General features: G+C 50.5%; 1 protein-coding gene across 2 annotated transcripts in view; it reads right to left on the bottom strand.

Annotated features, from left to right (window-relative positions):
- Nucleotides 1-1,242: 1,242 nt before the first annotated feature.
- The window catches only part of KIF3B (kinesin family member 3B), a 45,852-nt gene continuing 19,554 nt past the window's right edge, over nt 1,243-27,540 (bottom strand). For both annotated transcript variants that reach the window (XM_062204013.1, XM_062204012.1), the window contains exons 2-9: nt 15,517-16,984; nt 14,149-14,250; nt 13,717-13,839; nt 13,495-13,613; nt 10,663-10,776; nt 9,976-10,081; nt 5,635-5,813; nt 1,243-4,971 (exon numbers count right to left, since the gene is read on the bottom strand). In XM_062204013.1, coding sequence (XP_062059997.1) covers nt 4,878-4,971; nt 5,635-5,813; nt 9,976-10,081; nt 10,663-10,776; nt 13,495-13,613; nt 13,717-13,839; nt 14,149-14,250; nt 15,517-16,920 — 2,241 coding nt within the window. In that variant the 5' untranslated portion in view covers nt 16,921-16,984 and the 3' untranslated portion in view covers nt 1,243-4,877. The remainder of the gene's footprint in view (nt 4,972-5,634; nt 5,814-9,975; nt 10,082-10,662; nt 10,777-13,494; nt 13,614-13,716; nt 13,840-14,148; nt 14,251-15,516; nt 16,985-27,540) is intronic.

Raw genomic sequence — 27,540 nt, 5'->3', positions numbered from 1 at the left:
CCTCCCTCTTAATTAGGGTACACAACCCCCATCAGGTGCATACACCTCCACCAGGCGCACAACCCCCACCAGGTGCACACACACCCCCCACCAGGTGTACACACTCCCACCAGGAGCACACACCCCCACCAGGTACACAACCCTCACCAGGCACACACACCCCCACCAGATGCACACCCCCCCACTAGGTATACACACTCCCACCAGGCACACAACTTCCACCAGGTATACACACAACCACCAGGTGCACAACCCCCACCAGATGCACACATACCCCCCACCAGAGGGCACAACCCCCACCAGGAGCACAACCCCCACCAGGTGCATACACCCCCTCCAGAGGGCACAACCTCCACCAGGTGTACACACCCCCAACCAAGTGCACACACCCCCCCACCAGGCGCATACATCCCTACCAGGTACACACCCCTCCAGAGTGCACATACCCCACCAGGTGCACACACCACCACCAGGGTGCACCCCCCACCAGAGTGCACACACCCCCATAGGTACACAACTCCTACCAGGTACACAATCCCCACCAGGTGCACATACCCCTCCACCAGGGTGCACATACCCTCCTCAGGCACACACACCTCCACCAGGGGCACACCCCTCCAGAGTGTATAATCTCCCAGGGCACACTCCTATGGCCACACATTCCCACTAAGTGTACACACACCACCACCAGGGTGCACCCCCCCACCAGGTGCACACACCACCACCAGGGTGCACCCCCCCACCAGGTGCACACACCACCAGGGTGTACCCCCCACCAGGTGCACAACTCCCACCAGGTGCACATACCTCCCCAGGAGGGTGCACACACCCTCCCCAGGGGCACACCCCTCCAGAGTGTATAATCTCCCAGGGCACACTTCTATGGCCACACATTCCCACTAAGTGTACACACACCACCACCAGGGTGTACCCCCCACCAGAGTGCACACACCCCCACCAGGTGCACAACTCCCACCAGGTGCACATACCTCCCCACGAGGGTGCACACACCCTCCCCAGGGGCACACCCCTCCAGAGTGTACAATCTTCCAGAGCACACTCCTGTAGGCCACCAGGTGCATACACCCCCACCAGGGCACACACACCCCCACCAGGTGCACACCCCTCTAGAGTGTACAATCTCCCAGGGCGCGCTCCTGTAAGCCTACAAGGAGAAACCACAAGACAGAGTGTGGTCCTTTTTTGGTATTTTTTTTCCTAATAGTAAACAACAGAAAATATTTTTGTGGTTTAAAAAATACATAGATACATTTTAAAGTTTAATAAATTTAAAGGAATCTAAAAAACAGAACAGAGAAGCAAAAAGAAATTTCGCGCCTGCTGCCCAGGCCTGTCTCAAGGACCTCCGTGGAAATACGTGGAAAGTGCTTGCCATCACCCTGTCTGTCTGCGTTTCATGCCCCTTTCCCTTGTTGCTATATTCCTCAAGTGCCCGCGTTCCAACTTGGTGTTCATTTTCCACTCCCGCCCACCTTTCACTAGGAAAATTAAAATATTTGTAAAGAATGCCAGTGTGCCAGCCACAGGCGTGTCATTTTCAAAAGCATTAGTCATTTATGAGAACGAATTTTTGTAGGTACAATAAATCTGATTGATTTTTATTACACATCTTAGCTTAGAATCACTTTTACATTCCTAGACAAAGAGATGATACAAATAAATATCAACTGTAAAACTCAGAACCCCAAGTATCGGCATATTCTTTGTCTAAAGGTAGCCAAAGAGAAGGTCAAGGTCAACATTAACTCCAAGGAGCCACAGCGCCCACACGCCTCCTGCCTGTCTGGGATCGCTCCTTTCATAAACAGCCTCAAGAGCATTTCACTCAACAAACACGGGCGGGAGAGAGACGGCAGCTTTCTGGACAGCACTAGCGAAGCCTTGTGTAGCAGACAACAGCCGGGCCACTTCCTTATCTAGCGTCCTCCGAGCTTCTGGCGTCTGTTAACAGCCCATTTTTGTCCACCGATGGGGTTCAGGTGGTCCTAGGTGTTGTGCACAGCACGCTTTGACATCCCACGGTAACGGGGACTCGACACTTCTCAGAAACTTGGCGACGATTCTACATTCAGTCAGGGAGGACTTGCAAGAGTCAGCAGGGAAAAGCGGCGAGTGGCCCAGGCCTGAGTGGCAGAGCACTTGGCGCCCTTGGTCGCGGGAGGGGTGGGTGGAGCAGTTGGAGCAGCGAGCAGGCCTGCGATGGGGAACAGTCCAGCGCTGGGTCCGAGCCCTAACAAAGTGCTTCATGCCTATGATTTTGTAGCCTTGGGTTTGGATTCCAGGGGTCTAGGAGACACGCGACTTTCTGTATGAAGCCAGACACAGTCTACTGATCAGCGCACACGTGGATCTGATGAGCGTGCACAGCCTCCACCTCCTTCTCCCAGAGGTCTTCTCAGATCCGGTTAGAGACTCGCTCCCACACCTCACCAGCTGCTGCTGGCAGGAGGGCCCTCGGATGGCTTGGAACGTTCTAGCGTGACTAGATATGAACGCCTGGCCCCTCGGTGGGCTTGGTAGGTCCTCTACACACTTGGCTCAATTCAGAACCCAGAGCAGCAGCTCTGATGGCAGCAAGACACACTACCATCTGCTTGATTCGAATATTTATCGGATCCATTTTGAGAGAAGAAAAGCACCAGAAACTCTTGGCAAGGGACAGCTTCATTTCCCAGGGAGTGTTCTCCTTTGTTCCACACCCCACGAATACAGCCTTGCACAAGGCAAGCCTGTTTCCATAACCCTGTCGGTCACCGTGGCGTTCTTTGTTTGCCTTCTTGGTAAAGTTCTCTGCGTTACTTAACCACCTTTGGTCAGCACTGCCATTCTGAGACACCTGTACTAAGGTTTAGTGTGAGCTCGAGTTTTCAGCTCTCTGATCTGCAACACAGATATTTTCGGCTTGTAGAATTCAGACTAGCTTTGAGGAAACGTGGTGCCAGGGACATGTCGCCAGTGGCCAACCAACGTAGGCTACACACCTCAGTATCTGTCTCCTAGTCAGACACACGCTTAGTAAGTAAGAAGGAAACAGGATTTGATCCAAGAAAAGCCGAGGGAAGGCTCTGTGAGGCTCTGGGAAGTGCTGCACAGAGTCCTGTTCAGAAAGAATGGTTACGGCAAAGGAGATGGGCTACTGGACGGCAGATCTCCATCTGACGGAATGCTAAGACATTGCACTTGGTACCTTCTCTTTCCCACGGGCTCTGACCCAGAAATGTGCCCTGGGAACTGGGCAGCTTAGTTAAAATGTAACTCCAGGCCCACCCGAGTCACCACCTTTCTGGGGCACCATGCCAGCAAGGTGCGCCAGTGTGGCAGACCTGGGGACTCAGACTGTCGCTCAGGCTTGGCTCATGGATTTTATGCCCGCAAGGGAGGGCTTCCAGCCTGGACTAGTCATTCAATGGGCCTTTAATAAAGACAAAAGGCAAAAACCGCACATTAGAGTATTTCTAAAATTGGGCAAGTTCTTGGTCTCTCGCACTCTCTTACAGACACACACAGACACGCTCACAGGACACAGGCACCTTCTGCTTGCACACCCACACACACCTATAAGCTTCTCTTGGGGCAAAAATAAGGAAAATTCATCTAATGACCAACATAAAATGAACCTTTGAATCCCAGTAATATGAAAACTAAAACTTACAAAGCAAACTAATCTATGTAAATTGGAATTGGAACTCTCTCCTAGGTCTCCTCTAGCCTATTCAAGTACATGGCCACTCCCCACCAGCATCTCGGGCTGCAGCTGGGGGGAGCCACAGTTCTGGGACTCGCCGTGTTCTCTGCAGAAAGCGGGCAGGGTTCCTTGGTTTCCATCTGTTAGACCTTCCCTTTCCACTGCACTGACTCCCATGGCTCCATTTCTACCTCCGCCTGGCTGCTCTTCTGCTCCCTGGCAAGAGGCAACAAAGTGGGGGACACCAAAGTGCCACCTCGTGTTCATCCCGCAGCTCTAGTCCCATCTGAGAAGGCAGAACCAGCCTCCCTTCTCCCAGAAAACACTCCCACTGCACAGCACTCTCTGGAGGCAGAGGACAGAGGACCCCCGCAAGGATGCTCCGAGCCTGCACGCATGGGGGAAAGTGGATACAAATGAGGAGCAGAGTGGCATGCTGTGTGGACGTGGCACCAGCTTACGGACAGAGGTCTTTGATGGGGTGGTCTCGGATCTGAGGTCTTAAAGAAGCTGCTTCCCTAAGCTCTCCACAGAGGCGAAGGGAACACCACTGACATTGAATCCTTCAGGAGCAGCAATCAGAAGAGAGTCCTCATTCAGGTCTTCCCCAAGGGCAGGTCCACTTCTTACTGGGGTGCATGGAAGCCAGAGGGCTGATGGGCCCGCCTGGGGCACGGGGCCAAACGTGGTTTCTCTGTCTTCCCTACAAGAACAGCACCCATTCAAGTTCTACAGCGTCCACTTTTCAGTCTCACTGTCATTTTATCCTGAGGCTCCAAAGGGTCCTCCTAGGGTGACTCGATTCTGCCCACTGTTCAGCAAGAAGGGAGCCCCGATAAACAACAGGCCGGAAAAGGGGAGGGGACAGTGCCAGGGCAGGGAGGGGGAAGCAAGGTCACTGCTCATTCTCTTGCTTTCCACGTGGACTACCGTACTTTACCTTACCCATGCAGTTCTGAGATGCTAATGAAAAGACGTTGCCCAGGGAACCGAGTGCCTCGTCGGGAGCAGCAGGCTTGCTCAGACCAAGCTGGGTACTCCACAAGGGCCATCGCGCCTCCCCAGGGGAACGGTGTGGAGCCCGGGCTCCAGTCCTCTCTGCAGCTTGTGCTCGTCTCTTCTCGCAGAAGGCAAATGCTCGCTTATGCCCTGGGAGAGGCAGCACCGGCCTCTACTTGGGAACCAGCCCCCGAGACTGCGGGTAAAGCTGGGACGCAGGGGTTCCTGAGGAAGAGGAGGATCCCGACTTCCTTCCACTCTTAGGCCTGCAAAAGGCAAGCACATGTTGACAGTGCGTGGTCCTGTACTGAGACCAACCTCTCCCAGTTGGTAAATAGATCCACTAACCGTACAGGCGGGATTTCCTTCACTTCTGATTTTCCACCGTTTCCTTAAATGTCTAATCCAGAATTTAACATGACAGAATTCCAAATCGTGCACAAGTGGGTAACGTGAATGTATGTGGAGGCTCAGAGCCTGGACTGCAGTAATTTATAAAGACCCACGTTTGAACTCTGGCATGACAACCTACTTTTTGGGTTTCCTGAGACCTGGCTGCTTCCTCAATTCCCTTTACGTCTCGGCTTTCTCACTGTAAAATGGACGCATGATATTTACTGCCTTATACATTTGTGCAGGAAATCGTAGAGAATTCTTGTAAAGGAATTACACTACACGGCACCTGCTAGGAACTGAAGAACTGACTCTCCGTAACAGGTGCACACTGGGTGCATTAGGTATCCTGGTACTCAGTACGCCTGGCACAGTGTCTCCACCATAAATAGTTGTGGAATACATGAATAAACACAGGAGCAATATGGCAACGTTTTCTAGTGTGTTCTGCAAGGAGCTCCACCATGACAAGCATCCTTGCTGCCCTTTACCCTGGTTCGTCCTTGTTCAAACCCAGGTCATCAAACACCTCTTACCTGGCCTTGGACTTCTTATTTGCAGTGCTTTCAAAGGATGATGCATCCACCTGGATCTCATCTTCATCCTGCAGAGCTGCATCCAATGCAGCCTGCACCTTGGGGGCGATGGCTGGGCCTTCGTAGTCTCTGGTGGTCCGGCTGGGCATATCCAGCTCTAGCAGCACGATGTTTTCTGCCTGAGAAGCACAGCCATCGAGGTTAGGCTCCGACCAGATACAGAGGACAGGTGATCGAGACCCCATCCGAGCACAGAACTGCACACTGTTTGCCACCCACGCCTACCGAGAACCTGCCCAGAACAAGTGGCAATACTGCAGATGATTTTTGTTTTCTTCTCTATGCTTTCCTCTGTTTCCCTAGTGAAAACTCATTTATTGCAGACAACCTGGAAATACAGAGAGGGGTAAAGAAGAGCAATCCCCAGCAGTCTCCCAGTCACAGCAGCTCTGATGAACCTGTCAGCTGCGGGGGGAGGGGGCACTGTGGTGCATGTATGGGGAGGGGGAGCATGCCAGCGTACACATGCTTGGAAACACATTTGAAAAACAGACTGCAAAGTTTTCTGTAAATTCTACCTGCTCTGAAAAAGGCATAATGCCCTAATGCTAAAAGACTCTCGTGTGTGTGTGTGTGTGTGTGAGTGTGTGAAAAGATTTATTTATTTGAAAGGCAGAGTTAGAGAGAGAAAGGGAGAGACAGCAATTTTCTGGGGCCAGCGCTGTGGCGTAGCGGGTAAAGCCACTGCCTGCAGTGCCAGCATCCCATATGGGCACCAGTTCGAGTCCCGGCTGCTCCACTTCCGATCTAGCTCTCTGCTATGGCCTGGGAAAGCAGCAGAAGATGGCCCTAGTCTTTGGGCCCCTGCACCGGCGTGGGAGACCCAGAAGCAGCTCTTGGCTCCTGGCTTCAGATCGGCCCAGCTCCTGCCGTTGCGGCCCTTGGGGAATGAACCAGCAGATGGAAGACCTCTCTCTCTCTGCCTTTGCCTCTCTGTAACTCTGCCTCTCAAATAAATAAAATAATCAAAATAAATAAATAAGCAACAGGGGTGGCATTTTGCGTAGACGCTAAAATGCCACCTGGGACACCTGCATCCCACATCAGAGACCCAGGTCAGAGTCCTGGCTCTGCTCCCAGTTCCAGCTTCCGGCCAGTGCACACCCAGGGAGGCAGCAGGCGAGGGCTCAGGACATAAGTCCCTCCCACCCACAGACTTGAGTCCTGGCTCCTGGCTTTAGCCGTGGCTCAGCCCCAGCTGTCGTGGACATTTGAGGAGTGAACCAGCAGACAGGAGATCACTGTCTGCTCTCTGACTTTCAAATAAATGAATAAAAAATGTTACAATAAGTACTAAAATCAGATTGGCCGTGCCTCAGACTTGGCTGTGGAGACGTCCTGTGGTGAGCCTTTCCCGAACATTGAGACAAGCATACTGAGGGAAGAGCACCCGTGACCACGCATGCAACCTTCTCCTCTGGCTTTTCTCAGTGGGCCCGGCCCTGGGGCTCCAGAGGGGAGGGAGGGGCCGCTGCAGGAGAAAGGTGGGCGGAGGCAGTGGCTCCACTGATCAGTTTTAGATGCTAAGCCCATGCATAAAACCCTCCCTGATGAAGCAGGTCCACCTCTGAGAACACCTGACAGTCACAGCTTTAAAGTCCACCTTTGAGGGCCGGTGCTATGGCGCAGCAGGTAAAGCTGCCACCTGCAGCACTGGCATCCCATATGGGCGCCAGTTTGAGTCCTGGCTGCTCCACTTCCGATCCAGCTCTTTGCTGTGGCCTGGAAAAGCAGTAAAAGATGGCCCTCCTTGGGCCCCTGCACCCGCATGGGAGACCCGAAAGAAGCTCCTGGCTCCTGGCTTCAGATCGGTGAAGTTCCAGACGTTGCAGCTATCTGGGGAATGAACCAGCGGATAGAAAATCTTTCTCTCTCTCTCTTTCTGCCTTTCAAATAAATAAATAAATATTTTTTAAAAATAAAGAAAGTCCACCTCTGGATTAGGTCAGTCCCAGAAAGCCGCATAGGACTGGACTTGTGGGCTTCAAAGTCACGTTTCTGGCTGCAGCCATGAAATGACTGGCAAGATACGCCCATGTGAAACTGCTAGAAAAACGCCTCTGAGCATTCCAGCACCTGCCTAGTCTTCTACAATACATACCCCACCTAATAAATCTTTTTTTGTTTTTGCTTTCTTTTAAATAACTTGGGGACCAGGAAGAATAGCACCAAGAAATTAATTAATGTGTTTTGCTCTGGCCACCAAAGGAGATTAAAAAAATTTTTTTAATTTTATGTTAGGGGCCGATACTGTGGCACAGCGAATTAACGCCCTGGCCTGAGGCGCTGGCTTCCCATATGGGCGCCGGTTTGACTCCTGGCTGCTCCACTTCTGATCCAGCTCTCTGCTGTGGCCTGGGAAAGCAGAAGATGGCCCAAGTCCTTGGGCCACTGCACCCGCATGGGAGATCCGGAGGAAGCTCCTGGCTCCTGGCTTTGGATCAGCTCAGCGCCGGCCGTTGTGGCCTCCTGGGGAGTGAACCAGCGGATGGAAGACCTCTCTCTCTCTCTCTCTCTGTAACCCTGTCTCTCAAATAAAAAATAAATATTTTTTAAAAATTTATGTGAAAATCTTCCATTATAAAAATAATACAAGATCCCTGTTGATGGTTTTAAAATACAGAGAGACAAAAAGAGGAAAACTCAGGGGGCAACTTTTTGGCACAGCAGGTAAGATGACTGCTGGGGATTCACTTGTCCCCTATCACAATGTCCACGTTAGAGTCCTGGCTCCGCTTCTGGTTTCAGCTTCCTGCAGATGCACACCTGGAAGGCAACACGTGATGGCCCAAGGAGCTGGGAACCTGTCACCCAACCGGGAGACCTGGATGGAGTTTGAGGGTCCTGCTTTGGCCTTGGCATTTAGAGAGTGAACCAGCAAATAGGAGTTTTCTGTCTCCCTCATTCTTTCTGTCTCTCTGCCTTTCAAATAAATAAAAATAAATTTTGAAAAAGAAGAAAAGTTAAATTGAATATACTTCCACCAACCAGAACTAACCAGTTCACACTTTGATGCACTTTATTCCAAACTTTATAATTCACATATACACTTCCAATTCAACTTATTTTGCAACTTAACTATATGTTGTGTCCCCGAGTTCATCCATTTACAGCTTCTGGAGCTGACAGCAACAGAACTGACTGCCTAGAGGAGATGGAAGAGAGCAGTTAACACTGGGTAGAGTCTAGCACACAGTGAGTGCTTATAACCAGAAGCTTCTATGGCATTTTAAAATAATTGAGAGGCAGAGACAAAGAGCGAGATGCAGAGAGCGCTCCTATCTGCTGCTTCACTCCTCAACTGCCCACATCAGGCTGCAGCTGGGAGCCAGGACTCAATCCAGGTCTCCCACATGGACGGCAGGGACCCAAGCACTTGAGCCATCAGCTGCTGCCTGCCAGAGTGTGCACTAGCAGGAAGCTGGAATTGGAAGCAGAGTTGGAACTCAAACCGAAGTCCTCCCAAACAGCATGCAGGTGTCTCCAGAGGTGATCGTAGCTACGCCAAACGCCTGCCTCTCCTATGGCATTTTTATTGTCAAATATTTTAGGTTGTTAAACAGTCCTATTGTGTCATCTTAAGTGACCACATGATGGACACATATAATGTACATGGAAAGAGCTGAAGTTCTTTAGCACAGGTCCATCTCCTGTCGCTAGACATCAAGGTTCCTCCCACAGAGCCACTCGGAAGCTCACTGTTAACAGCTGCTGGCCACTAACAACAGCATTTGTACGCTCCTCCTTCCCTGGTTCCAGTTTTCCAAATCTCATTCTATTTTACCTTTTTATTTATTATTATTGTTATATACTTATCATTGATTCTTTTTTTTTTTTAGGATTTATTTATTTATTTGAAGGTCAGAGTTACACAGAGAGAGGAGAGGCGGGGGGGGGGGGTGGTCTTCCATCCAATGGTTCACTCCCTAGATGGCTGCAATGCCCAGAGCTGAGCCAATCCAAAGCCAAGAGCAAGGAGATTCTTCCAGGTCTCTCATGTGGGTGCAGGGGCCCAAGGACTTAGGCCATCTTCTACTGCCTTCCCAGGCTATAGCAGAGAGCTGGATCAGAAGTGGAGCAGCCAGGACTCAAACTGGCGCCCATAAGGGATGCTGGCACTGCAGGCAGCGGCTTTACCTATCATTGGTTGTAATTATTATAAAGGCCTCAAGTATCTCAGCAGGGGACCCACTCTCTGGCTTAGTAAATGGTGCCTGAGGGCTCACACAAGTCTGAATCCCTCCTCCGAGAGAGGACGAAAGCCAAGGACAAGCTTCTCACCCGGTATCGGGCCTCTGGACGGATCACCATGGCCATCCTTGCGTGCTGGCTCAATGGTCTCTTGTATCCCACGGCGGAGACCGGCCGCTTCATCATCTGCTGATTCCTAGGGACAGGGTGCAGTGGTGAGGGGCCTGGCAGGAGTGTGGCTAGGAGCCCCCAACCAGTCTGTAGATCAAGCTCTCAGAAAACTGAGCCAGGGAGAAAGTGAAGCAAGCAACTCCCTGGGCTGAGGGCCGACACAGTGGGCCAGGAGCTGCTTCTACCGTCTGCAGGGGTTGCTTTCTGACTCCCACATGAGCATCACGCATTAGTATGCTGGGAGGGGTCTCTTCATCCAGACGGCAGACACAGAGCATCGTGGTCCACTCTCCTCGCCTTCCCAGGGACCCAGACTGACACACAAGGTAACACTTGTTTGGCCTGGCATGCTGGGTAAAGAAGATTAAGCAGGGACTTGGGAAAGGTCCTTAGCTTACTAGTGACCAAGTCTCCCAATTCCTAATACCACCTCACCAAACTCTCACCTCGCGGACTTACAGCAGCCGTGCAGTCAAAAATGCAATGGGCTCGGAGTTCAAATGAATCCAACTGTTCTCACCATAGCCACACCCCTTGGGCAAGACCAGCTTATCAACCTTCTTCCCCTCCGCCCCGCCTTACAGGCCACCACTTAAAGTAACTTACTCCAGTCTGGTTATCGGATGTAATTTCCAATGATCTTCCTCTTCATCAAAGAAGGATCTGTTCATAATCTTACTTTTTTCTTCCAGAGGGATAAAGTTTTCTATAATAAGATGCCTGGAGGGGCACACACAATGTGAGTGAACACAGATAAGGACGTCTGGCCTCACACAAAAGGATCAGGTAGGCACCAGACCACTCAGCAAACATTTCCGACCAGGGACTGCGGGCCCAACAGCACACACGGACAGCACCTGGTCCCCGCCTGAGACAGCAGGTAATGGTGCGGCACTCTCAGGTCTGTCCCAGGCACGTGGAGGGATCCCCTGCCCAGGGAGCAGCAGCCTGAGGAGGGGAACAGAGTGAAAATGGAGGCAACGCCAGGCCAGCAGCCGAGTCAATGTCTGCCGCTCCTGCGTCTTTTAGAGGCCCCGGGTCTTTAACGACCAGCTACAGGTGATGCCCAGGGTCTCCGGTCACTGGCAGTGAAGACCTCATGTACCCTTTAGGGGGCATCTCTTAGGTGCTGCTAATGCAGGTCAGTACAGTTGAAAACGCTTAAAAAAAATTGATCAGAAAGAAATTACACTGCCTTCCTCCAGTCCCACAGCTTGCTGCTTGAGCCAGGAAACGTCCCACGTGGTCAGCGAGACCAGAAGCGGGACTGAGCGGATCACAGGCCCTGCAAGCACTGGGAAGGCAGACCACTCTGGGCAGTCTCCATCCGACACGTGCCCAGGGCCGCTAGGCTGCGATGACTGTCTCCTGTCCCCAGGAAGGGACCTCGCCAAGGGGCTGTCCACATGGGTGGGGCCAGAACAAGCCCCTGGAAGCTGCAGGACACTGAGAAGCAGGTGTTGACTCACTGTGTATTCAAAAGATAGAAAACACAGAGGTAACAGTAAAAATCGCTTCCTTAGGAAAAAAATATTTGGAGGACATATTTTCTCTTCACTTTGTATGATGTTTCAGAAATTATTTTTATAACGTACCTTAGTTTTTTTTCTGATTAACCAAGGTCCTGGTTATTCATTAGAAAATGTGAAAAACATAATTACCTTCCATTTTACCACCCAGAGATAGCTGGGTTTTTGGTATATTCTGTCCTGATTTTTTTCAAAGTATACACACCTACAAAGAGGCCTGAATGATACATTTAATTTTAAGATCTCCTTTCCAGATTGAAACGGCCATTAAAACAATCTCCTGGAAAAGTTTTTCTTTCTTTTTTAAATTTTCTCCCTGGGTCCAGCCCTGTGGAATAATAGGTTAAGCTTCTGCTTGTGAAGCAAGCATCCGATATGGGCACCAGTTCTAGTCTCGGCTGCTCTACTTCTGATCCAGCTCCTCGCTGATGGCCTCAAAAACCAGTGGAAGACGGCCCAAGTGCTTGAGCCCTGAACCCATGTGGGAGACCTGGAAGAAGCTTCTGGCTCCCATCTTTGGCTCCCATCTTTAACCTGACCCAGTTCAGGCCAATACAGTCACCTGGAAGTAAACCAGCAGATGGAAGACCTTTCTCTCTTTCTGTGGCTCTGCCTCTCAAATAAATAAACACTCATTAAAAAATTTTTTTCCCTTCCTTCTCCTCCTTTCCCCCAACTCTCCCTCCTTTTCCCTTCCTCCCTTCCTCCCTCCCTCTCCCACTCCCTCCCTCTCCCCCTCTTCCCTTCTCCCCCTAAACCCCTCTCTCTCCCTCTCTCCCTTCTCTCTCTCTCTCTCTCTCTCTCTCTCTCTCTCTTTCTCTCTTCCTCTCTTTCTCTCTCTGTCTCTCTGACTTTCTGTCTTTCTTTCTGGCAGAGCATCAGAGAGGAATCTTTATCTGCTGGTTCACTTCCCTTCCAGGCTGGCCCAGGCTCAGCCCAGGAGCTAGGAACTTGATTTGAGTCTCCCACATGGGTGGAAGAAACCCAAGCAATTGAATCATTATCTGTTGCCTCCTGGGGTACACAGTAGCAGGAAACTAGAATCAAAAGCAGAGCTGGGGCTTGAACCCAGGTACTCTAATATGGGATGCAGCTGTCCCAAGTGGCATCTTAACTGCTGCACCAAACTCACATCCCTGACAAGTTTTCCTTTAATGAAAATTTCCACTGGGGCTGGCCTTGTGGCACACACTGCCTGCGATGCTAGGATCCCATATGAGCACCAGTTCAAGCCCCGGCTGCTCCACTTCCTATCCAGCTCCCTGCTAATGGGCCTGGGAAAGCAGTGAAAGACGGTCCAAGTGCTTGGGCCCCTGCACCCACATGGGAGACCCAGAAGTTCAAGGGCTCCTGGCTTCAGCCTGGCCCAGCCTTGGCTGTTGCAGCAAACCAGGGGATAGATCTTAATCTCTCTCTCACTCTCTATCTGTAACTCTGCCTTTCAAATAAAAGTTAAAAAAAAAAAAAAAAAGGAAGGAAGAAAGAGAGAGTGAGGAAGGAAGGAAGGAAGGGGGGGGGGAGAGAGAGAGAGAGAGGGGAAGGGAAGAAGGGAGGAAGATTCATCTGATCTTGTTACTCACTGAAATCTGAGCTATGGGTACTGGTGTTCATTACAGCATCCAGAAAATTCTCATAATGAAAGCCAATAATAAAAGGTCAGAACCTTCCAAAGCTTCTAGCAGGTAGAGTGGAAGGGAACTGAGAGGTCATCTGGTGAGGTCATTCAGTTAACCAAGGGGACCCAGAGATGGAAAGAATGGATCTTGGGAATAAACCGAAGACACACAGGGTGGGGGGTGAGCTACAGAGAGGCAGGCAGGGGCTCTGACCTCAGGGGTGCCTCTCGCTGAGCACACAAGACCACTGAGCCAGCAAGTGGCGTGGGGCGGGGCGGAGAGCCCTGGCTTACTTGAGTTTCAGCTCCCTGGTGAGCTCATTCTGGGTCTGCTCCAGCTCTTGGCGCTCCTTGATGTGCTCTTCCTGCAGGTCGTGGATCTCGGCCTTCACGGCCTGAAGCTTGGAGAAGAGCTGGGGCGGGGGGAGGGCAGGTGAGGAGGGCGTCCAGCCGAGGAGCAGAGTTCTCCCTCCCCGCGTCCCCAGGCACCGCGGCCTGGCCTTCTCCCTTTTATACCTTTTTGAGTTTTTTGGTCTTGATGTCCACCTCCTGCTGCAACGAGCTGTACGTCTCTTTCAGCTCCAAAGTCTCCTCATCCCGGCTTTCCATCTGCTGCTGGATTTCTCTTTCTCGACGTTTCTGAGCAACATCACAAAGTCCGTCAGCCTGCCCTGAGACTAAGTCTACACAAGAACAGGACTGGCCTCCAGAGAGCTCGCGGAGAGCAGATGGAACCAGAAGAAACGGATCTTTGGATTCCATTGTTCCACGCGCTTTCTGCAGGCCCTCACGCACGCACGGCTGGGTGCTCCAGACCAGTCTGCAGCTCAGAAGAGGCTGCCACACCTCCCTTCCTGCCCTTTCCAGAGACCCTAACGCCGGAGCAGCCTGCCCTGTAGCTGGGACGCCCCTTGGCCCACCTGTTTCCCCAGAAAAGAATGAACTTACCTGCTCTGCAATTTCCTGTCGCTTCTGTTCCAAGATTTTCTGCTGTTCGTTCGTATGATCTACTATATTTTTTCCTCCAACTAGCAGCTTACTCTCCATGGCCTGGGGAAGAGACAGTAGAATCCGGCTCGTGAACGGCCTTGGTGGGAGTCCGGGAAAGAGAAGGAGGAGCTCAGGGCTGAGGCAGGGGGGACGGACGGGCTGAAGAGCAGCGCTGCTCAGCGGGGCTCTGCCTCCCCGGGACAGGGCTGCGCTGCCTTCTCCGGGGGCCTCAGCTCCTAACCCGGAAGACACCCCTTCTCCAAACACACGAGGATTCAGCTATAACAGAACAGCTTCTGGTTGGTTTATACAAAGTATTAATCCCATCCAGCACACCGTGAGGGTCTCCTATGTGCTGGGCACTGGGGATGCAAACATCAGCACATAGCACAAAGCCCAGAGTCCACTGAGTGTCACGCCTAGGAAGCATGGCACACGCCATGACACACGGCGTCCGACAGTCTATCTAGTGGCACAGGCACCTCACAGGGAAGGACTTTTGGAGGGAGTCAGGGAAAGTTTCCTGTCTGAAGGGAAACTGACATGGAACTGAAGTAAACCCTAGGAACTAGAGAAGAAAAAAAAAAAAAAGGAAGGAGAAAAGGGGGCATAGTGGGTAAAGCCAAGGCCTGAATTGCCGGCATCCCAAGTGGGCATCAGTTTGTGTGCCAGCTGCTCTACTCCTTTCCAGCTGCCTGCTAGTGGCCTGGGGAAAACTGCAGAGGATGGCCCAGAGGCTCGGGCCCCTACCACCCACATGGGAGACCCAGTAGAAGCTTCTGGCTTCAGCCTGACCCAGCGCTGGCTGTTGTGGCCATCTAGGGAGTAAACCAATGGATGGAAGATCTCTCTCTCTCTCTAAGACTTATTTATTTTAAAGTCAGAGTTACAGAGAGAAAGAGAGACACACAGAGAGACAGACAGATCTTCTATCTGCTGGTTCACTCTGCAAAACACCCTTAACAGCCAAGGCTAGGTCAGGCCATATCCAGAAGCCAGGAACTCCACCGGGGTCTCCCACGTGAGCGGAAGGGGTCCAAGTACTTGAGCTATCTTGTGCAGCTTCCCAGAGTGCAGTTGAGTATGAAGCTAGATCAGAAATGGAGCAGCCCAAACTTGAACAGGATTCCAACATGGGATATAGTAGTTGGAAGCACCAGTTTAACCAGCTGTGTCACAATGCCCACTATCTACATTTTTTTAAATCTGAAAAGAAAACCATTTTCTTAGTTCTGCTTCAATTCAACTGCTGTCTGTGAGCAGGGGGCACCGTGGAGCTGCTCTGGCGGCAGTGACAGGGACGCGGGCTCGGGGAAGGCACGGTACCTTGATCTTTGCCCCCAGCATCTCGGCTGCATCCTTCTCCCGCCGCAGGTCCTCCATCTTTTTCTCCTTCTCCTTCAGCAGCCTCATCTTCTCCTCTGCAACCAAGCTGTGGTCCTCTACAATAGCCCGCTTCTCAAGCTCCAGTTTCTCCTGCTGCTCCCGCCAGTAATCATCCTTATCATCCCCTTCCTCCTCACCCTCTTCTCCCTCCTCCTCCTCCTCCTCCCCGCCCCCGCCACTGCCACCACCTTCCCTCCGCTTCTCTCGCCTCTTCCTCCTGCCAAGGGACCGTTTTTCCAGCTGGGCCTTGAGCCGAGCAATCTCTTCCTGGAATTCTCGAAGGAGGGCATCCTTAGGGTCCTCGTTGACCCTTGGCTTGTTCTTAATGTTTTTGGCACGGTTGGCATATCTCAGGGTGGTCAAAGTCTCCTCTACGTTGTAGGAGGCAGGCCCTACGTTGGCTACCATGACCGTCTTCGCGTTGCCACCGAGGGAATCTTGGAGGAGCCTGGTGAGCTTTGAGTCCCGATAAGGAATGTGAGTGCTTTTGCCGTCTACCAGGGCAGAGATGACATTCCCCAAGGCCGACAGGGAGAGGTTGATCTTGGTTGCCTCCTTCAGTCTTTCCCCTTGAGCACCCGTCTTGGCTTGCCGTTCGCTGCCAGCGAGATCTACAAGGTTCAGTTTCCCCACGCGGATGTGGTTTTCACCATCGAGGCCCACTTCGCTGCACTCGACAGTGATGACGAAAATCGCGTGAGAGCGCGAGCTGTGCTCATTCATGTTGGTAGCGCCGACGGAGCGGTTCTGGTTCCCCACGTTCATCACGTGCTCTATCTCCTTCACGCTCTTGGTGACAAAGGAAGACAGATCTTTCACGTACACTCCGGTGTCAGGCCTCTCCTTGAGCTCGAGCCTTTTGGTTTGATCCTTCGAGAGCAGATCGCGGATCTCCTCCTGGTAGATCTCCAGGTAAGAAGCCCTGACCAGGTACTGTTGATTCTGAGAGCGAGAGATGTGGGTGAAGATGTGGTCGAACGAGTTAGGGATGACTCCTCTTTTCTCAGGGTCCCCGCGGACTCCTTCCATCGTGTAAGTTTTCCCAGTCCCAGTCTGTCCGTAGGCAAAAATCGTCCCGTTGAAACCTTGCAGGACCGAGTCCACGAGCGGTCGGAACGTCTCATCATAGAGTTCAAACTGCTTGGCGTTCCAGTCATAGACGGCATCAAAGGTGAAGGTCTTGGGCATTTCATGGGCCACTCCTCTGGGGTTCTTCACAGACACCTGCCCCAGCTTCACGTCCACATCCACCACCTGGTCATACGAAGCAGCCTTTTCCTTGCCGTTCATGGGCCGGCAGCGGACCACCACCCTGACCGACTCCGAGCTTTTCAGCTTTGACATGATGACCTCTGACTGGGTCAGCCTTGAGGACGATGAATCCAAAGTGCCTCGGGACACTAAGGTCCTAGAACAAAAGCAAACGTGAGTACAGACAGTGGTCAGCACACGCACCCAAGCGTTCTTCATCTTGCTAATCTCCCAACAGTCCTACTGAATAACTCACAGGACCTTCACCAGCCTTAGTGGTCAAAACACAGTTACAACAAACTCCATCAATACTTGCTATCACACACCATATCCTGAGGCACCCAGAAACCTCGTATAAGCCCTAGTGACCTTATATCCTGCTGACCTACCATAACCTTGAGTACAACATTCAGAAATCGTAGAGAAGTTATCTTGCAAATAAATATCTTATTCAAAGACATATATACAAGGATATTTATTGTAATATCATTTGCAGTAGCAACAGACCACGGACTACTTCAATTCTGATCAAGACTGTACTGATGGGCCAGTGCTGTGGCGCAGTGGGTTAACTCCCTGGCCTGAAGCGCCAGCATCCCATATGGGTGCCATATGGCTGCTCCACTTCCAATCCAGCTCCCTGCCAACGGTCTGGGAAAGAAGCAGAGGATGGCCTATGTCCTTGGGTCCCAGCATGCATGTGGGAGACCAGGAAGAAGCTCCTGGCTTTGGATGGGCCCAGCTCTAGCCATTGTGCCATTTGGGGAGGGAACCAACAGATGGAGGATCTCTCTGTCTGTCCCTCTCTCTATGTATAACTCTTTCAAACTAAATAAAATAAATATTTTAAAATTTTTTATTATTTTCATTATTTTTATATAATAATAATTTTATATAATATATAATATAATAATTTTTAAAATAATATTTTATTATTTTTTAAAAAAATTATTTATTTTGTTTGAAAGGCAGAGTTACAGAGAGAGGCAGAGGAGAGAGAGGTCCTCCATCTGCTGGTTCACTCCCCAGATGGCTGCAATGGCCAGAGCTGCGCCGATCTGAAGCCAGGAGCCAGGAGCTTCTTCCAGGTCTCCCATGTGGGTGCAGGGATCCATGGACTTGGGCCATCTTCCACTGCTATCCCAGGCTATAACAGAGTGCTGGATCAGAAGAGGAGCAGCCGGGACTAGAATCGGTGCCCGTATAGGATGCCAGCACTTCAGGCCAGGGCTTTAACCCACTATACCACAGCGCCGGCCCCATAAACAAATCTTGAAAAGAAAAAAATGTGTAATCTAAATGTAATCTTATACCAAGATAAGTTAAGTTAAAAAAAATAGTAGATGAGGAACTGTGTTTACTATAGTTTACATAGTGTATCAAAAAGAGAATATATACCAAAAATGAACCCTACCATAAACAATGGACCTAGGGTTATAACCACGTGTCAATGTGCTCATCACCTGTAACAAATGTACCACTGGCAGGGGATGCTGATAATGGGGGAGGCCTTGTACTTGTAAAGACAGGAAGGAAACAGAAATCTGCGTCTTCTGCTCAATTTTGCTGAGAACCTAAAACTGCTCCAAAAATAAAGTCTATTTAAAAAAATAAGCAAGCAGGGGCCAGCACTGTGGCATAGAGAATGCAGTGCTGGCATCCCACAGGGGTGCCAGTTCAAGTCCTGGATGCTCCACTTCTGATCCAGCTCCCTGCTATGGCCTTGAAAAGCAGTAGAAGATGGCCCAAGTGCTTGAGCCCCTGCACCCATGTGGGAGGCCGGGAAGAAGCTCCCGGGTCCTGGCTTCAGATCAGTGCAGCTCCAAGTGTTGCAGCCATTTGGGGAGTGAACCAGTAGATGGACGATTCTGTCTCTCTGCCTCTGCCTCTCTGTAACTCTGCCTTTGAAATAAACAAATGAATCTTTTTAAAAAATCAGCAAGCAAATATGTACAAAAAATGGGAGGCATCCACATGCCTGATGTGTGGGCACTATGGTTAGAAGCACACATGCAGACCTTGAATAGCTCAGCAAGAGAATCAAGGGCCTAGGGGGTCTCTGAGGTCGAGAGAGAGAAGAGAACTGGACAGTCATTTATACTGTTTGAATCCCTAGCTTTCAATCCCAAAAGAATCAAGTCCTGGTTGCTCTACTTCTGACCCAGCTCCCTGCTAATGTGCTGGGAAAGCAGTGGAGGATGGCCCAAGTCCTTGAGCCCCTGCACCCACATGGGAGACTGGAAGAAGCCCCTGGCTCCTGACTTCAGATCAACTCAGCTCTGGGTGTTGAAGCCATCCGGGGAGTGAACCAGCAGATGAAGACTGCTCTCTCTCATCTCTACCTCTCTCTGTTTTGTTTTTTTGTTTTGTTTTGTTTTGTTTTGACAGGCAGAGTGGACAGTGAGAGAGAGAGACAGAGAGAAAGGTCTTCCTTTGCCATTGGTTCACGCCCCAGTGGCCGCTGTGGCTGGCGCACCACACTGATCCGAAGCCAGGAGCCAGGTGCTTCTCCTGGTCTCCCATGCAGGTGCAGGGCCCAAGAACTTGGGCCATCCTCCACTGCCCTCCCGGGCCACAGCAGAGAGCTGGACTGGAAGAGGAGCGACCGGGACAGAATCTGGCGCCCTGACTAGGACTAGAACCCAAGGTGCCGGCGCCGCAGGTGGAGGATTAGCCTATTGAGCCGCAGTGCTGGCCTCTACCTCTCTCTGTAACTCTTTCAAATAAATAAAATAAATCTTTAAAAAAGAAGAAGAAGAAAACTGTAGGGCAGGTATTGTGGTGTGGCGAGGTAAGCCACCACTTGGGATACCCACATCATGTATCAGAGTGCCAAGGAGGGAGTCCTGACTCAGCCTCAGGCTGAGCTCCCTGCTAATGTACCTGCAGGCAGCAGATGACGTCCCAGACACTGAGGTCCCTGCCACCACCGTGGGAGACCCATATGGAATTCCTGGATCCTACCTGCTGCCTGGCTCATCCCCCACTGCTGTGGACATTTAGGGAGTAAACCAGTACATAGATGATCTGTCTCTCCCCATTTCTGTCCCTCTGGCTGTCAGATAAATAAAAAGAAAAAGGGGGAAAAAATGGTAAAAAGCAGCCTTTCAGTCCACTCATCACCTTACGGAAGCTACTAGAATTTTTGCCATATGGTTAGAATGGCCAATTTACCACTTCCCTCCATTTTACCAGACCTGACTCAGCTGGTCTAGGCCCTTGAGTGTCCTTTGAGGAAGCCTCTGCTATAGAGCCTGGAATGGTGGAATGGCCAGACAAGAGCCTAGAACTGGAGCAGTAAACGGCGGTAGACATTTAGAATGGCACCGGGGATACCTCGGAGTCCTGAATCGGGATGCCTCGGTTCCAGTCCCGGCCCTGCTCCCAGCTACAGCTTCCTGCTAATGAGCACCATGGGAGGCAGCAAGTGATAGTGCATGTACCTGGGTCCTGAGCCCCTACGTGGGAGATCTGGATGGGGTTACAGGCTCCTGGCTTTGGCTTGGCCTAGCCCAGTGCCGAGGCTCGCGCTCTCGCTCACTCTCTCTCTCTCTCTGCCTTTCAGATAAATAAAACAGTTTTAATAAGAAAGAAAAAGAGCAATGTAAAGGCACAGAGACAGGGCAGGGCAGAAGGGCAGTGGAGAGGACTGTGTCCTCTGCACTAACACCCCAAGGAGGCTGAGCTATCTGACTTTTGCCTTCCAAAACAATGTGGTCCCAAGTCTGATTAAAAACAAACAGGGCCAGCATTGCCACGCAGCAGTTGTCATGCTGTTGCCTGCAACATCCCATACGTGTGCCAATTCAAGTCCCAGATGCTCCACTTCTGATCCAGCTCCCTGCTAACAGCCTGGGAAAGCAGCAGATGATGGCCCAAGCATTTGGGACTCTGCCACCCACACGTGAGACTTGAAAGAAGCTCCTGGCTCCTGGCTTCAGCCTGGCCCAGCCCTGGCTATTGTTGCCATCTAGGGAATGAACCAGTGGATCGGAGATCTCTCTCTGCATCTGGCTCTATATCTTTCTCTGTCTCTTTCAAAAGTAAAATAAATCATTAAAAATAATAAAACAAAAACAAAAAATCCTGCAGCAAGGTGACCTTGAGGTTTAGCTACTTCATTACAGCTCAGGATATTTTTTGAGTCCTCTAAAATGATTTAAAAAAAAAAAAAAGGAATGATAATAACCTACATTAATCTTAAAAGTCTTTAAAAGGGAAGGAATTCCTAAAGCATGAACCCTGTTAATTAAATCTCCTGAACTCTGAACGCAGAACACAATTCTTTTCTGAACTCACTCAGTTGGACCGGCTTGGCCCATGTTACTGGCACATTATTGCAGGAAGATGGAACGATTTAATGTGCTGCCACCAGGACGGACAACCTTGTTCTGAAGACAGTTTCCTTAGCAGGATGCCCTGATGGTCTTTCTTTACTGTATTATCCTCCTCCTGCGGGTCTCACTACAGAGGGATCCATGTTTAATGGCGCCCACAGCAGCGGCAGGGAAGCAGCTCCTCACCGGCACCCTGAACACCTTTCAGCCAGGACGCACGGCTGGATGCAAACACCCGCTGTCTCAATGGCTACTGCTCGTGAAAAACCGAGTCCCCCAGCCTCATCTCTCACCTGCTGAGGAAACCCGCTGCGCACCCCCCCATGGCAGCCACTCTCCCAGTGCCTCGTGGAGCTCACCGCAAAGCCTAGACCTAGATGCCAACTGGGGTCTCAGCACTATGGGTTTCCCATAGAGATTCTAGGACAGAGGTCACAAACTGGTCACATTCAACTGGAACATTTCACTGGCCCACTTGATGCTTTAACAGACATCAACCAACCCTCAGCAATTCCATTTCCATATAAACGCACATCCTGGTGAATACCTTTGTACGTGTGTGCACGAAACATGGATAAGGATGCTTCCTGAGACATTCTTAAAATGGAAAAACCAGAAACAAGTCTAACAATCCATCTATAGGGAAATCAAAAAATAAAATATGGTACATTTATATTAATACTACATAGCATACTACCCAGCAGTTAAAATAAATAAATTAGTGTTCAGCAAACTATAGTTCACAGGCCAAATCCAGCCCATAGCCTTTTTAAAAAATTATTTGAAAAGCCAGCATTGGGGTATAATGGGTTAAGCCACCTGTGAAACGAGCATCCCATATGGGCACGGTTCAAGTCCCAGCTGCTCCACTTCTGATCCAGCTCCTGGCTAATGCACCTTGGAAAGCAGTGGAAGACAGCTCAAGTGCTTGAGCCCCTGCACTCACATGGGAGACCCAGAAGAAGCTCCTGGCTCCTAGTTTCCACCTAGCCCAGCCCTGACTGTTGCTGCCATCTAGGGAGTGAACCAGCAGATGGAAGATCTCTCTCTCTCTCTCTGAAACTCTTTCAAATAAATAAATATTTTTTAAAAATTAAAATTAAAAAAATTATTTGAGAGGCAAAGAGGAGAGAGAGGGAGAGTGAGTTACAGAGAAAGAGAGCACACTCCCAACTTTAATTCACTCCCCAAAATGGCTGCAAGGGTATGGGCTTAGGGGCCCGGCACTGTGGCGTAGCGGGTAAAGCCACCGGTTGCTGTGCCGACATCCCATATGAGCGCTGGTTCAAGTCCTGGCTGCTCTTCTTCTGGTCTAGCTCTCTAATACTGCCTGGGAAAGTGGTGGAAGATGGCCCAAGTCCTTGGGCCCCTGCACCTACGTGGGAGACACAGCTGGCTCCTGGCTTTGAATCAGCGCAGCTCCGGCCATTGCAGTCACTTGAGTCGTGAACCAGTGGATGGAAGGTCTCTCTTTCTCTCTCTCTCCCTCCCTCCCTCTTTGTAACTCTGCCTTTCAAATAAATATTAAAAAAAGAAAAAACAAAGAGTATGGGCTTAACCACTAGGTAAAATGCCCACACCCAAGAGCCTGTTTCTATAAATAAAATTTTGTTGGAATACAGCCACAATCCTTTCTTTACAAATTATGATGACTGCATTAACTATAAAATGGCAAAGTCAAGTGGTTCCAATAGAAACAGCACTGCAGGGCGGGTGCTTAGCCTAGCAATTAAGGTGTCATGTCCCATATCAGAGAGCCTGGCTCCAGCTCCCGAGTGCAGCTTCCTGCCATTGCATACCCTGGGAGTGATGGCTTTAGTGGGGGGACCTGGCCATCCTCATGGGAAACGTGGATTGAATTCCCAGCTCTGGGTTTTGGCTCAGCCCAGCCCTGGCCATTACAGGCATCTGGGGAGTGAACCGGCAAATGGGAGCTCTACCTGTGTGTCTGTTTAACCCCTTAATAAATAAATAAATAGGCCGGCGCCGCGGCTCACTAGGCTAATCCTCCGCCTTGCGGCGCCGGCACACCGGGTTCTAGTCCCGGTCGGGGCACTGGATTCTGTCCCGGTTGCCCCTCTTCCAGGCCAGCTCTCTGCTGTGGCCAGGGAGTGCAGTGGAGGATGGTCCAAGTGCTTGGGCCCTGTACCCCATGGGAGACCAGGAGAAGCACCTGGCTCCTGCTATCGGATCAGCGCGGTGCGCTGGCCACAGCGTGCCAGCCGCGGTGGCCATTGGAGGGTGAACCAACGGCAAAGGAAGACCTTTCTCTCTGTCTCTCTCTCTCTCACTGTCCACTCTGCCTGTCAAAAAAAAATAATAATAAATAAATAAATAATAAAACAGGTCCAAAAAGCTTAAAATGTTTACTATCTGGCCTTCTATATTAACATGGATAAATAGGTAGAATGAAAAAGTAAGCTGCTGCAGTGTGATAATTGTGATTAGAAATTTACGGAGTACAGTACTTATGGATTGCATTTAGGTATGCATAAAGAACAAAACAACACAGGAGGGCCAGCGCTGTGGCAGAGCAGGTTAAGCTGCCACCAAATGCTGGAGTGCTGGTTCCTGCTCAAGTGCCTGGGAAGACAGCAGAAGACGGCCCAGGCATAGGGGTCCCTGCTCTCCTTGTGGGAGACCAGGAGACCTGGCTCCTGGGTTTGATGTGACCAGACCTGACTGTTGTGGCCATCTGGGGAGTGAACCAGAAGATGGAAAACCTCTCTCCGTTTCTCCCTCTATCATTATTCATTCAAACAAAGAAATAAATTTCAAAAAAAAAATAAATAGAAGGACATAAAATTTACAACAAAGGCTACCCAAATCAGGCAGTGAGAAGTGGGGAAGAGGAGACTAGAGATAGGAAGGATATTCCACCTTTATCTGTAATACTTTATCACTTTAAAAATGTGGAGAAATGGGGCCAGCATCGTGGTGTAGCAGGTTAAGCAGCCACCTGTGAAGCCAGCATCCCATATGGCCACCGGTTTGAGTCCTGGCTGATCCACTTCTGATCCAACTCTCTGCTAATGTACCTGGGAATGTAGCAGAGAATGGTCTAAGTGCTTAGGCCTCTGACTCATCCAGGAGACCCAGAAGCTCCTGGTCCCTGGCTCCAGCCTGGCCCAGCCCCAGCTGTAGCAGCCATTTGGGGAGTGAACCAGCAGATGGAAGACCTCTCTCTCTGTAACTCTGCCTTTCATATAAATTTTTAAAAAAATCTTTAAAAAAAAGTGGAGAAATGGGGCCAATGCTGTGGTGCAGTGGGTTAAAGCCTTGGAATGAAGTGCTGGCATCCCATATGGGCAAAGGTTCTAGTCCCGGCTGCTCCTCTTTCAATCCAGCTCTCTGACCTGAGAAAGCAGTGGAAGATGGCCCAAGTTCCTGGGCCCCTGAACCCACATGGGAGACTCAGAAGAAGCTCCTGGCTCCTGATGGGCACAGCTCCGGCCGTTGTGGCCATCTGGGGAGTGAAACAGTGGATGGAAGACCTCTCTCTTTGTCTCTACCTCTCTCTGTAACTCTGTCTTTCAAATAAATAAAATAAATCTATTTTTAAAAAGTGGAGAAATGACACATTCAAGCAATTAACAGAAAATGTTAACTGTAACTTCTGGCCATTTTTTGTATTATTACAACTGACTTCACATTTTTGAATTTTTTTTTTAATTTTTATTTGACAGGGAGAGTTATAGACAGAGAGAGAGAGAGAGAGAGAGAGAGAGAGAGAGAGAGAGAGAAAGGTCTTCCTTCCACTGGTTCACCCCCCAAATGGCTGCTACGGCCAGTGCGCTACGCCGTTCTGAAGCCAGGAGCCAGGTGCTTCTTCCTGGTCTCCCATGCGGGTGCAGGGGCCCAAGCACTTGAGCCATCCTCCACTGCCCTCCTGGGCGACAGCAGAGAGCTGGACTGGAAGAGGAGCAATCGGGACTAGAACCCGGTGCCCATATGGGATGCCAGCACCGCAGGTGGAGGATTAACCAAGTGAGCCACGGCACCGGCCCCTACATTTTTAAATTTTATGTAAACATATTTTCTTTTTAAAATTTCATTTGAAAGTCAGAATTACAGAGAGAGATCTTCCACCTACCAGTTCACTCCCCAAATGGCCACAACAGGCTTAATCCGGGTCTCCTATTCAGGTACAGGGCCCCAAGGAATTGGGCCACATTCCACTGCTCTCCCAGGTGCATCAGCAGGGAGCTGGGTCGGAAGTGCAGCAGCCGGGACTCAAAACGGGGCCCCCATGGGATAGCAGCGCTGCAAACATGACTTAACCCGCTGTGCCACAGGGCCGGCCCGCCATATTTTCCATGTCCCTGAAATAACAGGAATATCTGACCACTCCTGACCCAAGCCCCAAGTCGCAGCAATGGGAGCTGAGCAACAGCGCCCTCTGGAGGACCAAGCGTCCTCCCCAACCCCCTTCCCTCCTGTTACACACCAGGCATGCCTTGCTCATTTGTACTCCCTGCAGGCTCCCACAGGCAACTCTGTGACGAAGTTCAGGTATAATATGATCTGATTAAGAAGGCCTGTCATACTAGTCCATCTTTTTAAATGTCACTTATCAATGCTCTATAACGATGTGGAAAATAATTATCATAAATGAAAAGTAGGGGGCAGACATCTGGTTCACTTGGAATGTCTGCATCCCATGTTGGAGTGCCTCATCCCATGTTGCAGTGCCTCATCTCATGTTGGAATGCCTCATCCCATGTTGCAGTGCCTCATCCCATGTTGGAATGCCTCATCCCATGTTGTAGTGCCTGCATCCCATGTTGGAGTGCCTCATCCCATGTTGGAGTGCCTGTATCCCATGTTGGAGTGCCTGTATCCCATATTGGAGTGCCTCATCCCATGTTGCAGTGCCTCATCCCATGTTGCAGTGCCTCATCCCATGTTGCAGTGCCTCATCCCATGTTGTAGTGCCTGCACCCCACGTTGGAGTGCCTCATCCCACATTGCAGTGCCTCATCCCATGTTGGAATGCCTCATCCCATGTTGCAGTGCCTCATCTCATGTTGGAATGCCTCATCCCATGTTGCAGTGCCTGTATCCCATGTTGCAGTGCCTGTATCCCATGTTGCAGTGCCTCATCCCATGTTGCAGTGCCTCCTCCCATGTTGCAGTGCCTCCTCCCATGTTGCAGTGCCTCATCCCATGTTGTAGTGCCTGCATCCCATGTTGGAGTGCCTGTATCCCATGTTGCAGTGCCTCATCCCATGTTGCAGTGCCTCATCCCATGTTGGAGCGCCTCATCCCATGTTGCAGTGCCTCATCCCATGTTGGAATGCCTCATCCCATGTTGTAGTGCCTGCATCCCATGTTGGAGTGCCTCATCCCATGTTGCAGTGCCTCATCTCATGTTGGAATGCCTCATCCCATGTTGCAGTGCCTGTATCCCATGTTGCAGTGCCTGTATCCCATGTTGCAGTGCCTCCTCCCATGTTGCAGTGCCTCATCCCATGTTGCAGTGCCTCATCCCATGTTGGAGTGCCTCATCCCATGTTGCAGTGCCTCATCCCATCTTGGATTGCCTGCATTCCATCTTTAAGTACCTCATCCCATGTTGGAATACTTAAGTTTGAATCCCAGCTCCACTTCTGAGGCCAGCTTCCTGCTAATGCTCATCCAGGGAGGCAAGCAGGTGATGGCTTAATTAGTTGGGTGCCTGCCACTCATAAGAGAAACCCAGACTGAGTTCCCAGCTCCCCCAGCTTTGGCCTGGCCCAGCCCTGGCCATTGTAGGTATTTGGGGACTAAACCAGCAGATGAAAGCTCTCTCCCTCTCTCTGCCTTTCAAGTAAATAAACATAGATAAATTTAAAAATGAAAAATCAGTTTACAGAATTGAATGCATGCGATCACAATTATATAAAAACAAGACACATCAAAACATTGATAGTGATCTATGTTGGGTGACGGGACTATGAGTAATTTCCTCTGCCTTTTCAACATTGATGTATTTTCCAAATTCTCTTTAATGAGCAGGTGGTATCTTCAAATAGTAATGAAATAAAGGTCTGGCAATTCCCCAGGAGCAGCCCGGCAGGGAGGAGCAAGCTGCAGGCACACACACTAACACATCTCCAGTCAATGAACCCCAACACAATGTCCTCTGAGACCAGACCAGGCAGCCACCTGCCTGCCAACTGCCGGGCCCAGAGTTCAAGTTCAAGGACTCTGAGTATCTGAATTGCAGCGTAAGCCACAGATCACAGGAGCCATCCAAAAGAGCTGCAACAAGGAAGCAAGAAGATAAAAGCAACTCCCTGTGAACCAAAGCCCTGTGAAAACTTTTTTCAGGGGAAGCAGCTGTTTTTCCTGTGTTATCTACCTCATCACTATCAACCCCACTCTCTTTCACAAT

The sequence above is a fragment of the Lepus europaeus genome, chromosome 10, assembly GCF_033115175.1.
Source record: "Lepus europaeus isolate LE1 chromosome 10, mLepTim1.pri, whole genome shotgun sequence".
NCBI lineage: Eukaryota > Metazoa > Chordata > Mammalia > Lagomorpha > Leporidae > Lepus > Lepus europaeus.
This window is presented reverse-complemented; position numbering and strand designations above follow the sequence as displayed.